General features: G+C 43.2%; 1 protein-coding gene and 1 long non-coding RNA gene across 4 annotated transcripts in view; one reads left to right on the top strand and one right to left on the bottom strand.

Moving 5' to 3' along the window:
- MAML3 (mastermind like transcriptional coactivator 3) overlaps positions 1–24,381 on the top strand; it is a 243,185-nt gene that overhangs the window by 31,537 nt on the left and 187,267 nt on the right. Inside the window, exon 1 of one of the 3 annotated variants that reach the window (XM_069978622.1) lies at positions 5,889–5,951. The exons of the other annotated variants lie outside the window; for them this stretch is intronic. Within the exon in view, the coding sequence (XP_069834723.1) occupies positions 5,913–5,951 (39 nt within the window). The 5' untranslated portion in view covers positions 5,889–5,912. Of the gene's footprint in view, positions 1–5,888; positions 5,952–24,381 lie in introns of those variants that run through there. 3 annotated transcript variants of the gene reach the window in all.
- Positions 4,172–8,057, bottom strand: LOC138797874 (uncharacterized). The gene is made up of 3 exons (XR_011364007.1): positions 7,787–8,057; positions 5,653–5,876; positions 4,172–4,262 (listed from the first exon to the last, which is right to left on the bottom strand). It is a non-coding gene; the product is annotated as an uncharacterized lncRNA (long non-coding RNA).

The following is a 24,381-nucleotide window of genomic DNA, read 5'->3' as shown; positions in this document are numbered from 1 at the left end:
AGAGGAGAGATATGGGGGTACTTTATCATACAGGATACTGTGTGATTCAGCACCCACCTCCATCATGTACTGCTCAGGGCCTGGTGGCCATAGATACAGAGGGAGGAGGGCCCTGAACAGTATATGGTGGAAGGGGGGACTGCATCATACAAGATCCCCTGCCCCCTTCCTGTATACTGTTCGCTAGGCTAGTATATGGGGAGGGGGTTACTGTTTTATAAAGACACCCGAGGCTCCGCCCACCCGCGGCCGTAAGCACCGCCCCCTGGCCGCAAGTCCCGCCCCCAGTCTCCGTGACCCTCTAACCCCCCCCCTCTATTTCTTTACCTGGGCTTGCCGTTCCTCCTCTTCTGTAGGGCACAGTCAGCTCTGCAGGAGGGGCGCTCCGTCCTCACAGCTCAGCTCCTTCGTTCATTAGTGGAGCAGGGGAGCTGCTTGTGCTGCTCTGCTTCCTGCTCCACTAATGAAGGAAGGAGCTAGGGGGCCCCTGGGGGATGGGGGCCCTGGGCAAGTGCCTACTTTGCCCCCCCCTAACGCCGGCCCTGACCCAGATGACACGGCATTAGAAGGACTGAGAGCGAGCGCCTGCTGAAATCAGTACAGTCATCTCCCAGGATATTCCGCTGCTTCATTGTTTGTAAACTATCAGTTATAGTCCAAAGAGTTTTACTTTTCTAACAAAATTTTACTACGCTACACATCCTTTTTTTTTTTTTTACGTACACAAAAAAGCTTGCATTTTGATCCTTTTTTTTTATAATGCAAGTCAACACTATGCACACAACTGCAAAAACGGATGAAAATACAGATTGTAAAAATTCCCCCTTAGGCTATGTTCACACAACGTATTTTTTCATATTTCTGCGGCCGTTGTTGCCGGTTGCTACAACGGCCATGGTTAATAGGAAAAATTACGTTGGCTTGTTGTCTATGGGGTCCCATCCGGAGCATATACACAAAGTATACGTTCTGGCAGGGGCCCCTAGCGGCGCCGCAAACAACTGACATGTCAGTTTTTTGCGGCCGCTATTCAATGCACACTCTATTCTGTCAGTGCATGAGCGGCTCTGGCCACTTGCTTCATAGTGTACTGTGGTGAGTCCTAATGCGGGTGCTCACTGATGCGCCCGCATCAGAACTCTGCGGGCCGAAAGATAATCCGGCCGGTACTGCAGTACTGGCTGGGATGATCTTTTCAGAGACCGGCCGCTCCGTGACCTAGCTGGGTCACGGAACGGCTGGTCTCTTGCGCCATGTGAACATAGCCTTACAGTTATGTTTATACACAGCGCAGAATATGATGGAGGAAGTCCAGTCCCAGAAAAAAGAGAGCACTGCTAAAAGTGACTAAGGCAAAATGGCTGCATGCAAAATAATTTACCCAAAAATTAAGTATAAAAATGTGCAATCATTAGAATGAAGAATATATATTATTACGTTTTAATGGGCCAAACGTGTCTAGTTCATGGGTAGGGAACCTTGGCCCTCCAGCTGTTGCAAAACTACAACTCCCATCATGCCATGCATGATGGGAGTTGTAGTTTTACAACAGTTAGAGAGCCAAGGTTCCCTACTCCTGCTATAGCACATACATAGAATAAGGATCTGTGTTGTGGTTGTGAAATCTAAAATTTATGTAGAAATCACACCAAATACAAAAACGCCATTGACGCTGTATACAGGACCATTTTTATTTTTTTTTGCATTCCCCCTGCTTTGCAGTTTGCCGTGTCATGCGATGATCAGACACCAAAGCAATGCGCTGCTGTAAGCAGATCTGCAGAGCAAGTTCTCCAGTGCGGAGCTATTCCTCCCCGGCCGCCGCTCTCCCAGTAATATTTTAACTGACCCACTTTGTTTGCTCACCATAACAACATTGCAATACAAACTTGCCCTCTTGTAACCCCTCCTACCAAATACATGACATGGTTGCCACTCCTGCCCCAGTGACGTGCGCCCTGCTGCACTTAACCTGTGAGTTGCTGGGCTGGGAGGCACTGGCAGGGAACGAGTTAACCTGCTTTGCTTTTCCCGCTTGTCACTCCATCTGGCACCTAACCAGCCGTCTACCGTGTGAAATCCTGTGTCACCCTGTCACTTTGTGAGAGAAAACACTACAGCAGGACCTAGGGCCGTCGTCCTCTCTGTTAGAAGTGATACGGTCCGATGGAATATAGTCTATAGTCCTCTGTAGTAGTTCCCCTTTAAGCCTTCATAGTAGCGTGTGATCCTCTACCGGTTTGGTGCGTCTTCCTGGTTTAGGATATTACACCGCCATATGTTACAAACAATTAGCATCCAATTAAATCAAAGAAATGTAAGCTGTTCGGCTAATATAAGGGAAAGTGACCTAACCTTATGGCCTCCTAGGCGACTAATGATTGAGAAGGAAGCTGTAGACGCTATCATGCTCCAGTGCCTGTGGTAATGCTTTGCACAATGTTACATGGAAATTAGCAGCAAGGGTCCCGTCTGTTATTTTAAATGGAAAATAAATGCAAAGTTGGAATTAGTGCAGCAAACAAGAATATAGAAAAGCCGGGCAAGATTCCTCCAGTGCTGCGGAGGGAAAGCAGACAGGAGAGTTCTACTTTCTTCTAGAAGAATATTTTTAAAGTCACTGTCGTGTAATTTTTTTTTTTTTAAAGAAATCAATAGCATAGGCGATTTCAAGAAACTTTGTAATTGGGTTTATTAGCCGAAAAATGCATTTTTATCATGAAAAAGCAGTTTGAAGCTCTCCCCCCTGTCTTCATGGTTCTCCTATGGAGAGGGGAGGGCTGAAGGGAGATGAGGCACCAACACAGGACAACAAAGAGTTCATTTACAGCTACATCACTGGGCTTTCTCCTCTGATGTCAGCACTGACCTTTCTGACCTCTGAATACCAGCTTTCACACAGCTCCCACTGTGTATTCCTTTGTTCTCTGCTCTCTGCTGCCGACTAATCTCCCTCCTCCCCCTACCCTCTCCATAGAACAGTTAGCGCCCGACTGATGTAAACTAGATGGTAATGAACCTGATAATGAGCAGTGAATGAGAGAGAGAGAGGAGGGGGGGGGGGGAGTCTTTTTGAATACAGATAATGGCATTTGCATAATAAACCATAACCATAATAAACCAAATTACAAAGTTTCTTAAAATCACCTGTACATAAACTAGTGACAGAAATGCTGAACGGATCAGGGTATTACTTACATCATTCTGTTCAGCCGTTCTCCTAATATGCAGGAGAATAGGATCATGCCACACCCCTCCCCCCACCCTCCAGCTGCTATACACAGCATGGATAGATAACTGCCAATCAGCAGCTGGTGGGCGGAGTTTTCTGCCTCTCATGAATATCCAGGACTACTGAGCTCATGCACATAATGGAGAGGACTACTTATTGTCCATGTTATTCAGGAGGAGATCTCTGGATCGGCTGCACAGAACAATGTAAGTGATCCATCATACTGTTCCGCTTGTCTGTCACTAGTTTATACTACCCTGATAGGACGCCATAATCCTACTGACAGAGTCTCTTTAAGATCTGGTTCACACATGTGTAGCTGTTTTTATTTTAGCATGAAGAAAAACTAATGTCTGGATCGGCCTAAATATTTCACCAATTAGCAGAACAATAGCGGCTTTGAGCAGAATTGGCTGTGATACAGTACAGTATATACCGTATCCCTCAGCCGTTCCATGTGCCACTGCTCTTTGTCATCTCCTGACCTTATTATCTGGCCACTTAGTGTCGCCCATTCATGCACTCGCACAAGCGGGACACAACCCTGTGTCACTCCACGGGGAGGGGATTATACAGCAATACATGAACTCTAGTGACAGAAGGGCTGTGGTATACACAAGGCGATTATTCAGCACAGACCGACCACTGGCTGCCCACGTCTTGTCAGGGAAAGGTAATTGGCGCAGTGACTGGTGACATCACTACGTGCTGGCGTCTGCTGACATCACTGCTGAAGAACAATACGGGAATGTGGCAGATAGCAAGGATCCTGGCTGCTCAGTGGCATCATTTAACCCTGTCCCCTGCTGCCTGCACAGTTATGATGCTTCACCGTATAGCGAGCGCTATATTCCCAGTAATTATACAAATAAGACAGGCACATTTCCTTTTCATTATGTTTCCAAACAGCCTCACAACATAATGTAACCGCCGTCTGTAATCATTAAATTGTGTCTCTTTATCCTTTAGTGTGTACTTACATTGTATTTGAGTTTTTGCTTGCTTTAGCCTGCATCATTAAAGGGGTACTCTGGTGAAAAAAAAAAATCTTTTTCTTTGAAATCAGCTGGTTTCAGAAAGTTATAAAGATTTGTAATTTACTTCTATTTAAAAATATCAAGTCTTCATGTACTTATCAGCTGCTGTATGTCCTGCAGGGAGTGGTGTTTTCTTTTTAGTCTGACACAGTGCCACCTCTGTCTGAAACAGGAACTGCCCAGAGCAGGAGAGGTTTTCTATAGGGATTTGCTGCTGCTCTGGACAGTTCCTGACATGGACAGAGGTGGCAGGTGGCCTATATGGTTCTCCCCTGAGGACTGCCTTGTATGTGCTCTCCATTCTCTCTACAGCCTGTTTGAGCTGTCCTCCAAGGTTTCTCTCCCCCTTTTCTATTATCTGTGCTGCTTTACAACCCCCTTAAACAGATTGTTCTCTTTAACCCCTTAACGTCCACAATACGTATATATACGTTCCTGCGGTTAAAGGGCTTTAAATGTGTGCGGGGCGATCTGTACATAGAGTCTGCCCTCAGACAGACTGTATGCATAGATGGCCGATAGTACTGCTCAGTGCTAGGCCATGGCATAGGGGAATTATAAAATGTTTTAAATTTTTTTTTTAAGTTTTAAAGTTTTAAAAACCCTTATAAAATAAACCCCAATAACCTTTTAAATTACTTCCTTTCCCATTATACAAATAAAAAATAAACATAACATATATGTAGCATGCAGAATTGTCCGATCTATTACAATATAACAATATTGTTCCCGCACGGTGAACGGCCTAATCAAAAAGGAGAAGAAAAAAAAAAACACCAGGATTGCTGATTTTTAAAGTGATATATCATAAAATGTAAGAAAAAAATTTATAAAAATCGATAAATCAATAAAGATCATGACGCAAAAATAGGTGGAAAAATATAAGCTTTATGGCTCTTAGAAGGCGAGGAGGAAAGCGCTGCTTCATTGTGGCCCGGGCATCAATGACCTTTGGCATGAAGGGGTTAATACTGAGAAACCAAAAAGTCGGTCTGACGGATTTGTCTGCGGCTAAATGGGAGGACGTGTTTAATGGCAACTATGTGGAAAGTTTCTTCATTTTAGGGGGAGATTTATCAGACATGGTGTAAAGTGAAACTGGCTCAGTCGCCCCTAGCAACCAATCAGATTCCTCCTTTCATTTTCCAAACAGTCTGTGAGGAATGAGAGGTGGAATCTGATTGGTTGCTAGGGGCAACTGGGCCAGTGTCACTTTACACCATGTTTGATCTCCCCATTTGCGTTCAGGATATAAATACGCCATAAAAAGCCTTTGCGTAAGCTGATTAGTCTGTAATTCAGCTATATGTGTGTGTGGTACAACAATGGTGCTCACTGTCGCACAATCATTTAATCACTAAACCCTTTGACTTCATTACTCACAACTAAGCGCTCGGCAATTGCTGCAAGTTGATGGTGTCAGAAAGCAGTGTACAAACCGGCCCTGCAGGCAGAGTGACCTGCGATCCCTCATTACTACTGCTGCCGTTCAGTCGGAGGAAATAAATTCAGCACTGAAGCTCTACAGCACATCCATCGCTCCAATCTATTATTTATCGGGATCTCAGATATATACGGCATGGGCTCCGAGGATCCCAAAACGTCATCTGCAATGGGAAAAGAGCGAGCAGTCATGTCTGAGGATGTCTCCAACAAGATCAAGTCCAGACGGCAGCTCTAAAGTAATATAAAATATCATAGATACTATAGTACCATTATACTATATACTGTGTATATATATATACTGTATATAGTGAGTTATAGTGCATTCACACATACAGATATTTGGTTGCAATTGGTGCAAAACAAATCCAGGAATGGATACAAAAAGAGGAGAAATTTCAATCTTTTTGCAATTTTTTTTTATCTGTTTTTGCGAAAACCGGATGAAAAACTGATGCATTTTTCCATTGACTTCCATTATAAAAAAAGGATCAAAATGCATCTGTTTTTTTTTTTAATGTACACAAAAATAAGGTTTATGTTGAAAAAAAGAGGAGGCATTTTGATCAGTTTTTTTTTTTTTTAATTATTATTTTTTATGGAAGTCAATGGAAAGACGGATCAAAATGGAAGCACAAAAATGCATCTTATTTTTTTTTCTTCCTAAGGGTACAAACACACACACCGTATACGCAGCAAATACGCATTTGTTGCGTATTTGCTGCGTATCGCAGCAGTAAATACGCTGCGTATACAGTGTGTGTGTTTATACCCTAAAACAGATGAAAAAACGTAGTGTGACCCCAGCCTAACCTGTCTCTATTTATATTCTTATCCTGGCTTTGGCTTCAATATTTACATTGGAAAATCTGTATGTTACCGGCATGGACGAGTCTGTTAAAGAGAATGGCTATTGCATCGCCGGCTCTAATGCTCGTTCTGTGTATACAGGTGCCCAGTTTTTCTCCTGCAGGTTCCTTGCCCCAATGTGCCTACCCTTCTCTATTAGGCTTTCATATTATCTTGTAGTTTCCCCATAGGTATGTTTGACTATATATAAACTCACAAAACCACCATTAGGCTGTGTTCACAGAACATACGTTTTGTACTAATCACAGCTGTTGTTGTCCACACGTACAGACTCGCAGCGTAAATCTCGCTGCGAGTCTGTCAGGTCCTGGCAGTTCCTGCGTGTATGTAATTCTGCCGGCCCCTTAACTCTTCGGCTCCTGCCCCGCTGTGTCTGTATATACGTTACCTGTCCTCGCTGCACGGGGTCCCGCTGTCCTGCTCTCCCGCTCAGCCAATCAGTGGCTGCGGCTGGGCAACACACTGATTGGCCGGGCAGGAGAGCAGGACGCCGGGACCCCATGCAGGAGACAGGTAATGTATATACAGACACAGCAGAGCGGGAGCCGAAGGGGTTAAGGGGCTGGCAGAATTACATACACGCAGCGGTCGTTCAGACCGCTGCGAGTATGTAGTGACAGGGAACTGCCAGGACCTGACAGACTCGCTGCGAGTCTGTACGTGTGAACTGACCCTAATACAAAACTTACGTTGAACTGCAGTCAATGGGATCCCGGCCGAAGTGTATGCACATAATATACGCTCCGGCCGGGATCCCTAGCGACCACAGCAAAAAACCGACATGTCAGTTTTATGCGGCTGCTATTCATTGCCTGACTGGTCACACAATGGAGAGCCGCACTCTCCATTGTGTTCAATGGTGAATTGGGATGTGGGTGCACATGGATGTGCCTGGATCCTATTTCAACAGAAATGAAGATTATCACTGGCACCGGCCATTTTGTGTCACGGCCGGGTCACACAACGGCCAGTGTCTTACATAGTGTGAACCCAGCCTTAAGATGTTTGTGTTTCTTGTTGTTCTATCATTTTTACTCGAGGAACTTGACGAAGGTGACAAATGTCTCAGTATTGTTCCCCTTCTTTTAAGTCTCGATTATCTTTTTTTTTTTTAATTAAAAAAGTTACACTCAAAAAAATAAAAACAGTAAAAACAAACAAACAAACATTGTAGGTGATACCATGCGGCCTGCTCTCTGTATACCTATATCTTGCAGCAATGTATATAGCGCCTCTCGCTTCCGTTGTATCAGAGAGATATGTGCAGAAATAACCGAGCACTTCTGGATATTTAGATGCCCTTCTATGTGTGTTTTACCGTTCTTATGTCTGCAAAGCCCCCATTGCAACGGGAATTAAATAATTCTGGAGGCCTATTATCCGGTGTAGAAATTTTGACAGCAAGTGGAAGATTGTAATTACTCTCTTCCATTAGACTCTGTGGCTTTGGCCAGATAAGCTGTGGTGAAACGTGTGACCAGGGCAGGAGATCATGGATTGTCTTTCCCTGTTGTCATGGCGACCGTGATGCAGGTGGCCTATTACTGCCTGGCTTGTCAGATCTTATACATCAAACTGGTGCTAAGTGAAAATATGTTCGAGGGCCCAGAAAGAGGGAGAGGAAAGATTACCGCCAGCTATTAGAAACTCCGCCGCTTACTCGGCTTGTCTTATTGTTTTATTATTATTATTGGTCGTATCAGGATTCTTCATTGCCTGTTTTATCCTTTATATCGTGGTTAGTTTATATAGCGGGGAGCACGTCTGGGCGTGACAATGCATTCACTGGGGTGCAGAATTGTAATATAAATAAATGCAGCAATATTTAATAAGGCCGGGTTCACACTGCATTTTTTCAGTCCATTAAACATGTTTGGTTTTTTGGGAAAAAAAATGGCTGCAATTGTGTGCAATCTGTTTGGATCCGTTTTTCCTCCATTGACTTTCATCAAAACACATGCATTTCTTTGCTTTTTTTTTTTTTTAGTGTGTACAAAACAATGGTTGACCACGTTTTTGTGTCTGTAACCATTTACGGATACGTTAAACAAATTGCAAAAACCGCAGTGTGAACCCGGCCCTCGGAAGAATTGTGACGATTTCTTCTGATGTGGAGGTTTTCTCTTTTCAGTTGCTTTGTTAATGTTTATTTATTTATTTTACTAATAATTATATTGTCTGACTGCGGGGGGCGCAATTTTTAAAATATTGATCTTTAAAGAAGCAGTTCACCAAATTATTATTATTATTACCCCCCCCCCCTCCCCGCTAAGCGCTTGCGCGTATACTCACCGCTGCTGATCGGTGTTCCGCTTTGTTCCGGTCCCGTGGAACCATTCAAATCCGTGCGCGCTTAGGTCAAACTCTGCTGTGACTCCTCTTCTGTGTCCTGTGATTGAACACTGGAAGTCACGCACTTAGAGAATGCATACAAGCGTGTGACTTCCAGCGTCCAATCACAGGAGACAAAAGAGGAGTCACTGCAGAGTTTAACCTGAGCGTGCGTCGGATTTGAATGGTGTCGTGGGACCGGATCGAAGCCGCGCCGTGGGACACCGATCAGCTGTGGTGAGTATACACGCCAGTGCCTAGCGCGGGGGGGGGGGGGGGGCATAATAATTTTTTGTGAACTGCTTTTTTAATCCCCCGTTGGTAACTAGTCAAAGCATAAAAATGGCGCCCTGCCAGAGTCTACTGGGCCTGGCAGCTCTAAGGTTCTGGGGCTAGGTCACAATTCGCTCCAATGCCGACACGTCGATGAGTCCCAGTCTACCCTGATGACTTTCCAAACTCACTGCAACCAATCACTGAGGCAGTAGAGTGTTCAGAATGTCCTCAGGAGAGGAAGGACAGCATGTCCTCAGGGTAAGGAATCAGGGTGGATCACAAGGTCGGTCTGGGGGAGGCAAGGTGAGTACTGTGTAGTTCATAGCATGAGCTCCTGTACGTGGTGACACAACTTTTAGGGTGGGTTCACATGTAACAGAATTGCAGCCGATTTTGCTGTGATTCCCCTCCAGTCAGTTTCAATAGGATGACATACTCGAATTGTTATCCCGCTGGAAGTATGTAAGCGGCAGCCCCCTTAACCCCTTCGCGGCCCAGTACATACATTACCCGGTCCGAGCTCTGGCTTGCTTTGGGTGCCCAGCGTCTGGACGTCCCACTCAGCATTGCATTCTTCTCTCACCAAGCTCCCAGATAAGCACTGACCTTTCTGACCTGTGAATCCAGCGTTTAATGTGCCCAGACAGTCTTCAAACTGTACAGCTGCTACTCTTCTCTTCCTGCTCACTTATCCCCCTCGGCCCCTCCCCCCTCCATAGGTTATAATAGACTCAGCAAACCTGTCTTCACTTTGCTCCTCTGTAATGAAGACGAAATTGCCTGATAATGAGTAAATAAGAAGTGAGGGGGGAGGCTGGGAAAAAGAGTACAGAAAGAGGCTTTTTTGCTTAATAAAACCTATTACAGAGTTTCTTAAAATGGCTTGTTCTATTGATTTCTGCAAAAACACTTTGCAGTACAATGATAAATTGATTTGAGATCTATGTTTATAAGAGAATAATATTAATGTTATTTATATAAGAAAATAAAAGCTACAATACTGAACACGTTGCTGCGATTCCTCCGGTTCTCTTAACACCGTTTCTCCTGCAAACTCCATTTCTAGCAGCTTCTTTAAGATGTTACATTGAGAATCTGGAAGAGGTCTCTTGAGATCTTGCTTTTTCTGACTTGCTGCATTACTTGTATACCTGGGTAGAGAGAGATTACATCCAGGTTCTTTTCTAAAGGGCTTTCTACAGATGGCAGATAATGGTCATTAGTGTGGTAAGTCACAGGTTTTAGAGGTAAGATAGCAGTAAGTGCAGCCGCAAAGCGTCTTTGAGCCTTCCTCGAGATGTGAAGCATTGAAGGGGAACTTGGCCAGAAATACAGCTCTTGGGAAGTCCTGAGAGGGATTTCAACAGGATACTGAAATTAAAGTGGAGACGGTGGGGGAGGTTTATTAAAACGGTTATACATCTAGACAGCATAAAACTAAGCCAAGAAAAGAGTAGATGCGCCAAATTTATTGCAATGGCCCATACTTGCATTGTTGAACACTTTTTTTTTTTCTTTTTTACGTATCTCGTGGCTGACTTACTTTACCAATCCGTCTAGCATATTTTTGTTTTTTTTATTTTAAAGGAGAACTATCAGAAAGTTAGAAGACTCTAACCAGCTGATATGTCCCTATTGAACTGGAGATGAAGAGGAGGAAGCTATGTCTCTTACCTTCCTCCTCGGTGCCGTTCCCGTGCAGTTAGTCTTTTGCTGCACAGTCCAGCAAGACCGTTAGTTGTTACAAAGTTGCAGATAGGGACTTGTTTACATAAGCCGTCTCAGAAGGGAGGGGGTAGACGAGGGGGTTGAGAGCAGAGATCCACTGAACAGCTCAGATACAGTTTTCTGTGTCTTTAGCAGAAAGCAGCAGCTCACAACTGAGGGAAGGAGACAGATGATTTGGTAACATACATTTTTACGCACGCATTATTTTATAAGTAGTTTTTTATTAAATTGGCTGAATCTGAAAAAAACATGCATAGACATGCTTGGAAACGTTGGCAGGTCATCTGTTCCTGCATTTTTTATTTTTTTTTACAGATACTGTACCTTTTATTGGGTGCTTTCCAGGGGGATGGCTACAAGCCCCAACTTTAACACATCTGGGGATGAAATTGTAATAAAATACTTAGGTATAGTTAGGTAATAGGTAATAGGTAGTATAGTTGCTCCTCCATCATGATGATGCCTTTGCTTTGACTGATTATAGACTTAGCCCAGACTCAAGCGTAAGCGGACTGTATGCCACAGACTCAACTGTCGGGACTCCTTGCGTCATCATTCATTGTGATTCAGTAAGTTCCAAAACAGTTAAAGGGAATCTGTCACTAGGTTTATTCCGCCTGAAATGAGGGCAGCACAAACTAATGCTGAACAGATCGGTGAATTACTTACATCATTTTGTTCAGCCATTCTCCTAATATGCAGGAGAATAGGATTCTTACCACACCCCTCCCCCCGCCCTCCAGCTGCTGATTGACCGTTGACTGCCTATACATAGCATGAATAGATAACTGCCAATCAGCAGCTGGTGGGTGGAGTTATCTGCTTCTCATGAATATCCAGGACTACTGGGCTCATGCACAAAATGGAAAGGACTTATTGTCCAAGGAGAATATCTCTGGATCAGCTGCACAGAACCATGTAAGTGGTACATCATTCTGTTCAGCTTCTCCGTCACTAGTTTATGCCACCCTGAGATAGGACACCATAAACCTGCTGACCGAGTCTCTTCAGCTCAACGCTACTGTACTGACACAGCCATTCAAAATAGTCATGTTGATATGGACTTGCCAGGATCTTACACGGCATATGCCTAGTGTATGTAGAACCGTATTTATATGGTCACTTTATCGGTGTATACTGTTACCGCGTTACTTTTCATTCTTCTTGGTGTAGGTGAGCAGAAAAACAACTAAAAAGTAAACACTTCCTCCGCTGAAAGCTGGAACACGGCCAGATCTGGGAGGCCCAGATTTCAGATTCTTGTCTGAAACGTATCTCTAATAACTGGGTCACATATTTTCCCATAGGAAAATCAGATCTGCCTGTTATCTGTCACTATAATGGTAAATGTATACTGCATGCTGGATGAGAGTGTGAGCGTTCCGGCTTCTTTTTACAGATAGAATGGCTACAATTTCAGTATCCGCTCCGTATTCCTGAATGTGTGTGAAATCCTCTAAATTGTAGCAGCACTTGGGTTCTAAGATTTAACCAGGGAGATTTCTGAATGGCCAGCACATTTCTTGCTCTTCTTAAAAACATCCTATGGTTAATTCCCATATGTCTGGCTATAGGGCACACTGCATGCCACATTACCAGATCATATAACCTTGCATGCTTCATTATTTCATCCAGCAACTTGCCAGTCACATCTTTGATCTGGAGGGGAAGCTGGTGTCATGCATCCAGCTTCCTGCATCTAACATCCCTATGCAGTGCTGCGTCTGATCTGCTGAACAAACTGTCAATTGGCTCGTTGGCTTTATGTTATCTTTTCAGCCCTAATTGTGTTTACACAGATTATCTGACATATAGTCTGTTCCTGGCTTTGGCTTCAAATATCTGTCAGATAAATCTGTCTGTGTAAACACACCCTAACTTCCCTGTCTTTTATGTGATCGTGACCCTGTGCCATGATATACAGTGAGTAGTATAAAGTAGTATCAGTTGATGAAGGTTGGATAGCCGAAACACGTACTCTATGTATCTAGTGCATTTATGCTTCACTGAATGAATAATTAAAAGAGAAGTCTGGCGAAATTTTTATTACAGTATTGTATTGCCCCCAAAGAGTTATACAAATCCCCAATATACACTTATTACGGGAAATGCTTATAAAGGGCTTTTTCCCTGCACTTACTACTGCATCAAGGCTTCACTTCCTGGATAACATGGTGATGTCACTTCCTGGATAACATGGTGATGTCACTTCCTGGATAACATGGTGATGTCACTTCCTGAATAACATGGTGATGTCACTTCCTGAATAACATGGTGATGTCACTTCCTGGATAACATGGTGATGTCACTTCCTTAAAAACATGGTGATGTCACTTCCTGGATAACATGCTGATGTCACTTCCTGGATAACATGCTGATGTCACTTCCTGGATAACATGCTGATGTCACTTCCTGGATAACATGGTGATGTCACTTCCTGGATAACATGGTGATGTCACTTCCTGGATAACATGGTGATGTCACTTGCTGGATAACAGGGTGATGTCACTTGCTGGGTAACATGGTGATGTCACTTCCTGGATAACAGGGTGATGTCACTTCCTGGATAACATGGTGATGTCACGCCCTGACTCCTAGAGCTGTGCAGGCTGTGGCTGCTGGAGAGGATGATGGCAGGGGGACACTGAGGGACACAGGGCACTGGAGGGACACTGAGCATCCCCCTGCCATCATCCTCTCCAGCAGCCACAGCCCGCACAGCTCTGGGAGTCAGGGCGTGACATCACCATGTTATCCAGGAAGTGACATCACCATTTTATCCAGGAAGTGACATCACCATGTTGTCCAGGAAGTGACATCACCATGTTATCCAGGAAGTGACATCACCATGTTATCCAGGAAGTGACATCACCATGTTATCCAGGAAGTGACATCACCATGTTATCCAGGAAGTGACATCACCATGTTATCCAGGAAGTGACATCACCATGTTATCCAGGAAGTGACATCACCATGTTATCCAGGAAGTGACATCACCATGTTATCCAGGAAGTGACATCACCATGTTATCCAGGAAGTGACATCACTGTGCTATCCAGGTAGTGAAGCCTTGATGCAGTAGTAAGTGCAGGGAAAAAAGCCCTTTATAAGCATTTCCTGTAAAAAGTGTATAATGGGGATTTGTATAACTTTTGGGGGGACAATACAATACATTAATAAAAATTATCGCCTGACTTCTTTATTCATCAATGAACGTTGGTGAGTGCTGGGTCTCTGTCTATACTACTCTTTGGACTTCTCTACCTCGCGCACCTCGGCTGTTGCCGTCCCTCTCCTATACATGATATACAGTGATGCTAACCTTCGGTACAATGATCAGCAAAGGTGCTGTATTTTTGGTTGACTACTTTAGTACAGAGGAAACTGTGGGTGTATTCTAAGACCATGTAGAACTATGTAGCAAACTTTTGGAGCATCTGTTTATTTACATTGTTTGTCATCTTCCTATTGTTTATGATTCATCCAGCACCCGGGCGGAGTGTAAATAACTCGCAAACTTCTGCAATCGAGTCCCTCTCACCTTCTGTTTCACTTTGCTATTAATAGTGTGTTCAAAGTTTTCTCCAGTATTATTTTTTTGTCTACAGGTAGCACGTATCACATGTTGCTATCCTCCATGATTATAAGAGGGAATGTCAGTAGGGGTCATGTGGTAAAAACTCACAATGACTTCAGTTGACTCCGGTGAAAATATTTTTCTTTCAAATCAGCTGGTTTCAGGTAGTTATATAGATTTGTAATTTACTATGCAAAAATCTCAAGTCTTCCAGTCCTTGTCAGCTGCTGTATGTCTTGCAGGAAGTGGGGGATTCTTCACAGTGTTCTCTGCTGCCACCTCTGTCCATGTCAGGAACTGTCCAGAGCAGGAGAGGTTTCCTATGGGGATTTGCTGCTGCTCTGGACAGTTCCTGACATGGACAGAGGCGGCAGCAGAGAGCACTGTGTCAGACTGGAGAGAATACACCACTTCCTGCAGGACATACAGCAGATGATACGTACGGGTAGACTTAAGACTTTTAAATAGAAGTGAATACCAAATCCATTTAACTTTCTATTAAGTGTTCTATAGAGCTTTAGCTTTGGCTGTCCAGGCATGATGGGAGTTGTAGTTGTGCAACAGCCGGAGAGCCAAGGTTCCCTACCCCTGGAATAGACACTGGACTCTCATCTAATGCTTGTGTAATGGTTTATCCCTCGCTCACTTCAGACAGACACTTGAATGAAAATTACAGTAAAGTACAAGTTATTTCAAGTGAAAAAAAGCTTCAATAATCTTCAGAAAACACCAAGGAGAATATTCCAGGATTATGTTGGAGATATCAGAGATCATAGAAAGCCCTCTATATGTGTAAGGGGGGAGAGTTATCCCCCCCCCTTACAGTATTACATTTATGGTATGTCCCCTTTAAGAAAAATGCTTTTGGACATTTTAGGTAATCTGTGGATTGTGTGTGTTATATAATCTGTGGATTGTGTGTGTTATATAATCTGTGGATTGTGTATGTTATATAATCTGTGGATTGTGTATGCTATATAATCTGTGGATTGTGTATGCTATATAATCTGTGGATTGTGTGTGTTATATAATCTGTGGATTGTGTATGTTATATAATCTGTGGATTGTGTATGCTATATAATCTGTGGATTGTGTATGCTATATAATCTGTGGATTGTGTATGCTATATAATCTGTGGATTGTGTGTGTTTTATATAATCTGTGGATTGTGTATGTTATATTATCTGTGGATTGTGTGTGTTTTATATAATCTGTGGATTGTGTATGTTATATTATCTGTGGATTGTGTATGTTATATTATCTGTGGATTGTGTATGTTATATTATCTGTGGATTGTGTATGTTATATAATCTGTGGATTGTGTATGCTATATAATCTGTGGATTGTGTGTGTTTTATATAATCTGTGGATTGTGTGTGTTATATAATCTGTGGATTGTGTATGCTATATAATCTGTGGATTGTGTATGCTATATAATCTGTGGATTGTGTATGTTATATAATCTGTGGATTGTGTGTGTTATATAATCTGTGGATTGTGTGTGTTATATAATCTGTGGATTGTGTATGCTATATAATCTGTGGATTGTGTATGCTATATAATCTGTGGATTGTGTATGTTATATAATCTGTGGATTGTGTGTGTTATATAATCTGTGGATTGTGTATGCTATATAATCTGTGGATTGTGTATGCTATATAATCTGTGGATTGTGTATGCTATATAATCTGTGGATTGTGTATGTTATATAATCTGTGGATTGTGTATGTTATATTATCTGTGGATTGTGTATGGTATATAATCTGTGGATTGTGTGTGTTATATAATCTGTGGATTGTGTGTGTTATATAATCTGTGGATTGTATATGTTATATAATCTGTGGATTGTATATGTTATATAATCTGTGGATTGTATATGTTATATAATCTGTGGATTGTATATCTGTAGAGGTGGAGAAGTAACGTCATAAAACAAGAGGCTGCACTGACGAGCAGAAGAGATAAGAACTGTGTGTTAACCCTTTTCTCTTAATCTGTGTTGTTCACAAAGGGTTAAAATAATTATTTTTTTAATTCTTTAGATTCGGTTTTACTTATTATAGCAATGCCACTGGTCACAGTTCACCTCTTCCGCCCTGCACAGTGACCTTTGCACAGGTCACAGAGCATGCCCAAATACTCTCTGCGAGTGATCTTTAAGTTTCAGGTTCCTGTCCTCTGTGTGGGTGCTGTAAAGCATATCTTTAAATGCTGTGAACAGCACATCCATCTGATTGGTGCGGGTGCTGCTCTTGATGGCTTATCCTAAGGATAGAACATTCCAGATTGTTTGTAAAATGTGGCTTTTCCTGTGCGTCTGACCACCGAGAATTGACATTAGAAGCCTGAATAATAATTATAATAAAAAAAAAAAGAACGCTGTCATTGTAGGTTTTCACTTTAAGCCAAAATCTTGTTTTTTCAAATCAACTGGTTTCAGGAAGTTACATAGATTTGTAATTTACTTCTATATAAAAATTTTAAGTCTTCCAGTACTTATCAGCTGCTGTATGTCCTGCAGGAAGTGGTGTATTCTCTCCAGTCTGACACAGTGCTCTATGTTGCCACCTCTGTCCATGTCAGGAACTGTCCAGAGCAGCAGGAAATCCCCATAGAAAACCTCTCCTGCTCTCCAGACTGGAAAGAATACACCGCTTCCTGCAGGATATACAGCAAAATATTTTTGCCGGAGTACCCCTTTAACCTGAACAGACTTTTGGTCGTGAATTGTGGTCACTATTTATATCACTAGATATTCCAGCAGCTTTTACGCTTCCTTGATCCATGGTGTCAGCATTGATGAAGGGTTTACTTGAAGTGTGTGGTTAGGATTAAGAGTAGTGAATATGCAGAAGGCAAACAGTAGGGAGCAGTTACTAGGAAGCGATAAAGCAGGCAGGCGTGTCAAAACAGTCGAAGAAAAAAAGCTCCTTGATGCCTGCTTGTGATAGACGCATCGCACCGCCATAGCAGGAACCAGAACCATTGATATATCATTTATTTAAAGGACCCCGGAGCTAAAAGGAGTATTACCATATGAGAGGCTCCAGCTCATGCTGAGAATGCCGAGGTGCAGCACTGGCTTAGTGTTCCCTGTACAGTATCATCTCTGGCCGTCCAGCTGTGCAGGAGACTGCAGCATTGGAGCCATGCGGCGTCAGTGTCCAGCACCAGCGTTCACCATACACTGCATTCAGCACTGCAAAGTGTTCTAGAATCTTAACGGGAATAATGAAGTAAATGTGAATAGAGATTAAAGCGGTTATCCAGCACCACAAAAACATGGCCACTTTCTTCCAGAGACAGCACCACCCTTGTCTCTAGTTCAGGTGCGGTTTGCAATTAAGCTCCATTCACTTCAATGTAACTGAGTTACAAAACCTGCAGTCAAACCAGAGACAAGAGCAGTGCTGTCTCTGGAAGAAAGTGGCTCGGTTTTTTTTGTAGAGCTTGATAACCTCCTTAAAGGGGTTATCCAGCAGTAAACAAAATTTAATATCTTGCTGCTGTTACATAGAAAACAACAAAGAGCCTATGCTTACCTGTTCGCACTCCTCTGGTGTAGCTGGGGTCACCTGCTTTCTGCAGCGTCTCCACTTACAAGACAAACTTGCTTTAGCAGTGAGAGCCTGCTCAGCCAATCACTGGCCGGAGGCTGTCCTGTCTTAGTCAGTGATTGGCTGAGTGGGCATGATACACCACAGCATGATACCGGGAGAGCGTGGACAGGTAAGCATAGGCCGCTTATTGTTTTCTATATAACAGCAGCAAGATATTAATGTATTTAACAATGGACAACCCCTTTAATGCTCATACAGATATAAGATTGAAGTTGAAGTCCTATAAAATTCAAAAAAGACAGGGCGGCAGGGGGGTGGGGAAACTTAGGGGAGGTGGGGGTGGAATCAGGTATACTTACCAGTCCTGGTGCTTTAATCGCACTGCTATCCAGTCCAGCTGACCATCAGCCATCATTTACTTCTGGAATCCGGGGATGTCACTTTTCAGTCTCTTAAAGTTGCAACATCACAGTCCAGCTGATCAATTACCTACTCAGCCAATCAGTGACTGGGGTGGATTCCTGTCCTAGTCACTGATTGGCTGAGTGGGCAATCTATGATTTAGGCGGTGTCCCATCTTAGTTACTGATTGGCTGAGCGGGCAATCAGTGACTTGGGCGGTGTCCCATCTTAGTTACTGATTGGCTGAGCGGGCAATCAGTGACTCGGTCGGTGTCCCATCTTAGTTACTGATTGGCTGAGCGGGCAGTCGCTCAGCTGGGTCAGTGATGTTGCAGCTGGAGGAGCTGCAGGAGGCCGGCGGCTGTCAGCTGGACCAGCGACTGGCTCTATGGGACATGGGTAATGTCCTGCAACCAAAACACAGACTAGCCCTTATAATGAGCTATATCACATGTGCACATATATATACTTGTATATATGTGTGTATATACATTCGGATCTCTCCTATAAGTTTGTTTTTGTAGGTATCCCTGATTATAGGAAGCAGTTGTAAGCAAACAGGCCTACAGCCAGAGAAGCTACACAACATGGCTGACACGTTAAGCGGAGACAACTATTGTCTTGTTACAATCGGCTGGTTTTATAACAAAACCCATGAGAAGTCTTCATACTTTTCTGACCTGTCAAAAATATAAAGAACGTCTTCTTCTTCTTTTTTTTTTAGGTTGCAATTTCTTTAAATACCCATTCTTATCTCAGTCAGGATAGAGGTGGGTGGGAACTTTTGTCTTCATCATATTTCCCTTGGCTAAAAGACAAAAGAAAAAGAGCAGCTTGCCACTGACTTCAGCAGCCTGAGCCATCAGCTTGTTAATACAGAGGGAGTTTCAGATCAATTGTCAGCCAAGAAAAACATTTGACAGTATTCTGGAGACGTACAAAGGGATGGGAATGCATGTGCTAGATGGCAGCCAGGTATGGCCCAGTATCTCCCCGTCTGTCCGTCCTCATGGATGACCCCTGCTCCATTGCACAAACAAAGGAAAAAGCACTTACTGCTCAGATTTCTAAGGAAGTTACATCGAGCATAGGCAAAAATGCCTGTTATTGTTGGTGGACAGTGCCATACGGGCGGGGCTTAATGGCAGTGGAACCCCCATATCTCCGCCCACATCAGCACCATAGACACACCCCTCAGTGATGTCATAGGTGTATAAACTCCGCCCCCTCCGCAGAGTCCACAGAATGGGCCCTCCTAGAGGCAGCTGTGACAGCCGGATTAGAGGAAAATATAAAAACTACCATGAAACGTAAAACAAACTGTTGCTGTTATTTGAAAACAACGGCCGATATTGGCCGTTAAAGGGTGCCCATCCACTCAATTTCAACAGTGTGTGAATGTAGCCTTTCTTTGTTTTCAATCTACTTCTGTTATCGGTTGCAAAATACTGAGCAAAAATACTGTGTGTGAACACGGCCTAACAGAGCTGTTCTTTCCCAGAAGCTTTGCCTAAGGCCGGTTTCACACGTACCGGAATCACAGCGAGTTTGCAGGGAAATTCTCTGCGAATTCCAACACTGTCAGTTTCAATAGGATTACCTGCTCGCAATTTTCATCCAGCTGTATTTAAACGCTCCGTGTAATAAACACAATGATCAGCCGATGACAGCGATCATCGGCTGATCGTTGATATAAGTTTGGACCTATAATTGACGAGTGCCAACCGCGCATCGCTACGTGGAGTAGGGATGCGCGGCCAGCGGCTGACGATTTCCAAACTCTGTACATTACCTATTCATGCTGCAGGGCTCCTCTTGCGGTCCGCTTGTCCCGAGGGCTGCAGCTGCTTGGCAGCCTGTCTGAGCTGACGGACCACTCAGCCAATCACTGTCCGGGACCGCCGCTATTACACGTAGCCATGTGCGGTCGGCGCCCAACTATTATAGGTCCCAACCTATATCAACGATCAGCCGATGATCGTCATCATCTGACCGTTATGTTTATTACACAAAACGATAATCGGCCGGATAGTGCCGGTTCCGCCGCGGCCAGTGATTGGCTGAGCCGACTGTCAGCTCAGACAGGCCGCTCTGGAACTGCAACGTGCAGGACCCGGTGAGAAGCAGAGCGCAAAAGGAACCCTGCAGCCTGGATAGGTAATATATACAGTTAAAGCAAGGGCTGCAAGGACATCGGTAACGATGTCCATGCAGCCCTTGTTAAACAATAATCGGGCCGTGTAATAGGCCCAGTAAACGAGCGCCGATCTAGTAGATCGGCGCTCATTTACAGTTATTATCGGGCCCCCATCGTGTAATACCACCCTAATCCTATTGACAGTGTCGGGATTCACAGTGGATTTTGCTGCAAACTCACAAGTGTGAAATCCGCTGCGATTCTGTTCTGTGCCCAAAGACGTCTATCGCCAACATAGTACTTGATGGAGCAGTGGACGGCCAAACAGCCCCCCGCTACTCTGCCAGGTGCATGAGACCTCGTGTTTGGAGCTTAGCAATGGAACTAGACTATTTCTTTTCCTTGCTGGAGAAGTCTTCTGAATTATCGGTAGAAACCTTCCAGTCCTAGTCCTGTTTTAAGAGACCACGATTTCAATACATTAAAAGCCTCCATCTCCTCGGTGGGGGTGACAGACAGGACTAATTGAGCTGTAAGCAGCACATTATCCCGGCCTGGAGCTATCAGGTGGAGGGACAGAACTCCATTAACACAGTGGGACAGATTTACCAAAGTAAAGTGTGTTAATGTGAAGGGGAAATCTGTGAGATTGTTTTCAGACGTAAACGCCACAGAAAATGTGTGACTGAAGAAGTAATGTCCTGCTCATAAAAACCATTTATTAGCAAATAACCCAAACCAGCACATAACAGGCCCCTATGTGGAAGCCAGCCGTATACTCTATTTCTAAATGTAGTCGTAGCTTATGACTTGCTACTTATAAACCTGTGAGGACATTGAGCCCAATGGGATCAGTGATCATTGTTGTGCTTGTTTTATTATTCTGGTCCATCCTATTTTTTTGTTTAACTCTTTAGGTTGAACAGAACACTAGGTTTTTCCATTGCTTTGATAACTTGTCTTAAAGTGTACCTGTTGTTATAACTTTCAAAACCTAAATCAAAAGTTTATGTGGTATAAAGCAAGTTTGCAATTTACATTAATTATATTTTGTTATCCTGCTGTAAAACAAAGCTATACTTACCTGTATCCAGGTCCAGTCTCCTGAAGGCAGCTATATAACAGCTATACTTACTGTATCCAGGTCCAGTCTCCTAAAGGCTGCTATATAACAGTTATACTTACTGTATCCAGGTCCAGTCCTGAAGGCTGCTATATAAGATCTATACTTACTGTATCCAGGTCCAGTCTCCTAAAGGCTGCTATATAACAGCTATACTTACTGTATCCAGGTCCAGTCTCCTGGAGGCTGCTATATAACATGTATACTCACTGTATCCAGGTCCAGTCCTGAAGGCTTCTATATAACAGCTATACTTACTGTATCCAGGTCCAGTCTCCTGAAGGCAGCAATATAACAGCTATACTTACTGTATCCAGGTCCAGTCTCCTGAAGGCAGCTATATAACAGCTATACTTACTCTATCCAGGTCCAGTCTCCTGAAGGCTGCAATATAACAGCTGTACTTACTGTATGCAGGTCCAGTCTCCTGAAGGCAGCTATATAACAGCTATACTTACTCTATCCAGGTCCAGTCTCCTGAAGGCTGCAATATAACAGCTGTACTTACTGTATCCAGGTCCAGTCTCCTGAAGGCAGCTATATAACAGCTATACTTACTGTATCCAGGTCCAGTCTCCTGAAGGCAGCTATATAACAGCTATACTTACTGTATCTAGGCCTAGTCTCCTGAAGGCAGCTATACTTACTGTATCCAGGTCCAGTCTCCATAAGGCAGCTATATAACAGCTATACTTACTGTATCCAGGTCCAGTCTCCTGATACTTTTTAGTTTTGCATAAAGTGGCAAATGATTGGCTGAACTCAGAATATCATGCACTTGTTTCTCCAGCTCCTCTGGCAGTGGCTTATCCTCCCGTGAGAACAAAGGATCACATATACCAAAATCCACCTGCCCAATCCTTCTTTATATCTGCCATAGGGGGAGAATTGGCACAGCTATATACTCTATATACTATGATAGTTATCCAGTCTTGCAGATAACGATGGGTTCGGCACTCTTTGCTCTTGTTTGCACTCCTTTCCAGTGGACATCGGAGATGGTGATTTCTCATCCCGCCAGGGTCCCATATAGAATAATTTCTAGTGTCTGTAATATTTTAATTGCAGTATGAGAGCTAATAGGATCATAGGAGAAGAGGCCATATGAGAGGAATTGCTGGAATTTTTATATTTTATATTGCTTTTTTTTGTAGGCAGAACTAAACAACAGTAATAAAGTAGTAGTAAGTGAATGTTCCGTGTTTTCCGTCCTCCTGCCTACAGACTAGTGTCATGCAGTCATCACAGACCGCCATACCCGCCCAGTGTAATGGAGGGGCTCGGACTAGACAGCTAAGGAGGAACCCTTCTGCTAACATGCTAAAGAGGACACAAGCCTTGTAAATAATTCATCCGGAGACACTTCTTGGAAAATGCTGGGCGGACTGTCAGCGTCTCACTCGGCTGATCTCGCTGGGGTTAATGGGACTGGAGTGTAAACACTAGCTGCTTGAGAAACGAAATTAGAAACAGGAAGGAAGTGTAGCTTGAAAGGAAGCATCTTTCCATCTTTGTTCTCATGCTGGGTTGTTTCTTGTGATATTGAAAACAAATCATTTGCCATTTTGCTGGTGCAGTTAATTATTCGGTCTACGTTGAATCACTTTATCACTTGATATTTCCTATTATGTGGGCGAGTAATTGTCCCGGTGAATAGATCCCATTTGAAGCCAGTAGAATACCCAGAAAAAAGATACTCTATGAGTAAGGGCCCTATTACACGGGACGATTATTCTGCTAAAAATCGTTATATCGTTCGAATTTAAACGATAATCGTTCTGTGTAATTGCAGGCAAAGATCGAAAAATCGTTCGTGTCGTTGATTTAGATCTGAACCTAAAATTATCATTAATCGTTCGCTGTAATTCCACATTCATTCGCTCAAGTTCCGCATTTTTTAACTAATCGTTCAGTGTAATTGCACATTGTCCATTGTTTTGCTGGGATCAGAAGGAGTAAACGATCATAGTAACGATCGCAATAACGATCATAGTAACGATCGTAACTAAGAACCATCATTTTGTGTAATATGGTGAACGATTTCAGGTTAACGATAAACAATCTCATTTGCGATAGTTTATCGTTAGTCGTTAATCATTAAAAATCGCTCCGTGTAATAGGACCCTTATGGTGCGTTTACACAGAACGGTTATCGTTCGAATTTTCACAATAACAATTGCATTTGAGCGATAATTGGCTCGTGTAAACACAGTGAACGATCAAGCGACAAGCGAGAAATCGTTCATTTTGATCTTTCAACATGTTCTCAAATCGTCGTTGGTTGTTCGCTAAAAATTCGCAGATCCCTTCGTGTAAACAGTATTTCAAAGATTCTCCCTGTGTGTGAGATAGGCCTAAGCGATCTTAAAAATAATGGCAATAACGATTTTTCTAACGATTTATTCGTTGCTTCAACAAATCGTTGCTTCAAAATCTTTAAACGATCGATTGGGTGAATTATGGCTCCGTGTAATAGGACCCTAAGAATGCAGAGAATAGCTAATGTGGAGTTAAGGAACGAGAGGCGGCACATATAAGATAGATACTCTATGATCCTAAATGAGATATACTGATATAGGAAATCGGTTTCTTTTCTTTCCATTTATATAGTAAAAACAGCATTCATCCAAGTCAGCTGAGATTTTTTTCAGGATCATGTATCAGC

The sequence above is a fragment of the Dendropsophus ebraccatus genome, chromosome 7 (assembly GCF_027789765.1).
Source record: "Dendropsophus ebraccatus isolate aDenEbr1 chromosome 7, aDenEbr1.pat, whole genome shotgun sequence".
NCBI lineage: Eukaryota > Metazoa > Chordata > Amphibia > Anura > Hylidae > Dendropsophus > Dendropsophus ebraccatus.
The sequence above is the reverse complement of the archived record's forward strand: the minus strand, read 5'-3'. Positions and strand labels throughout refer to the sequence as shown.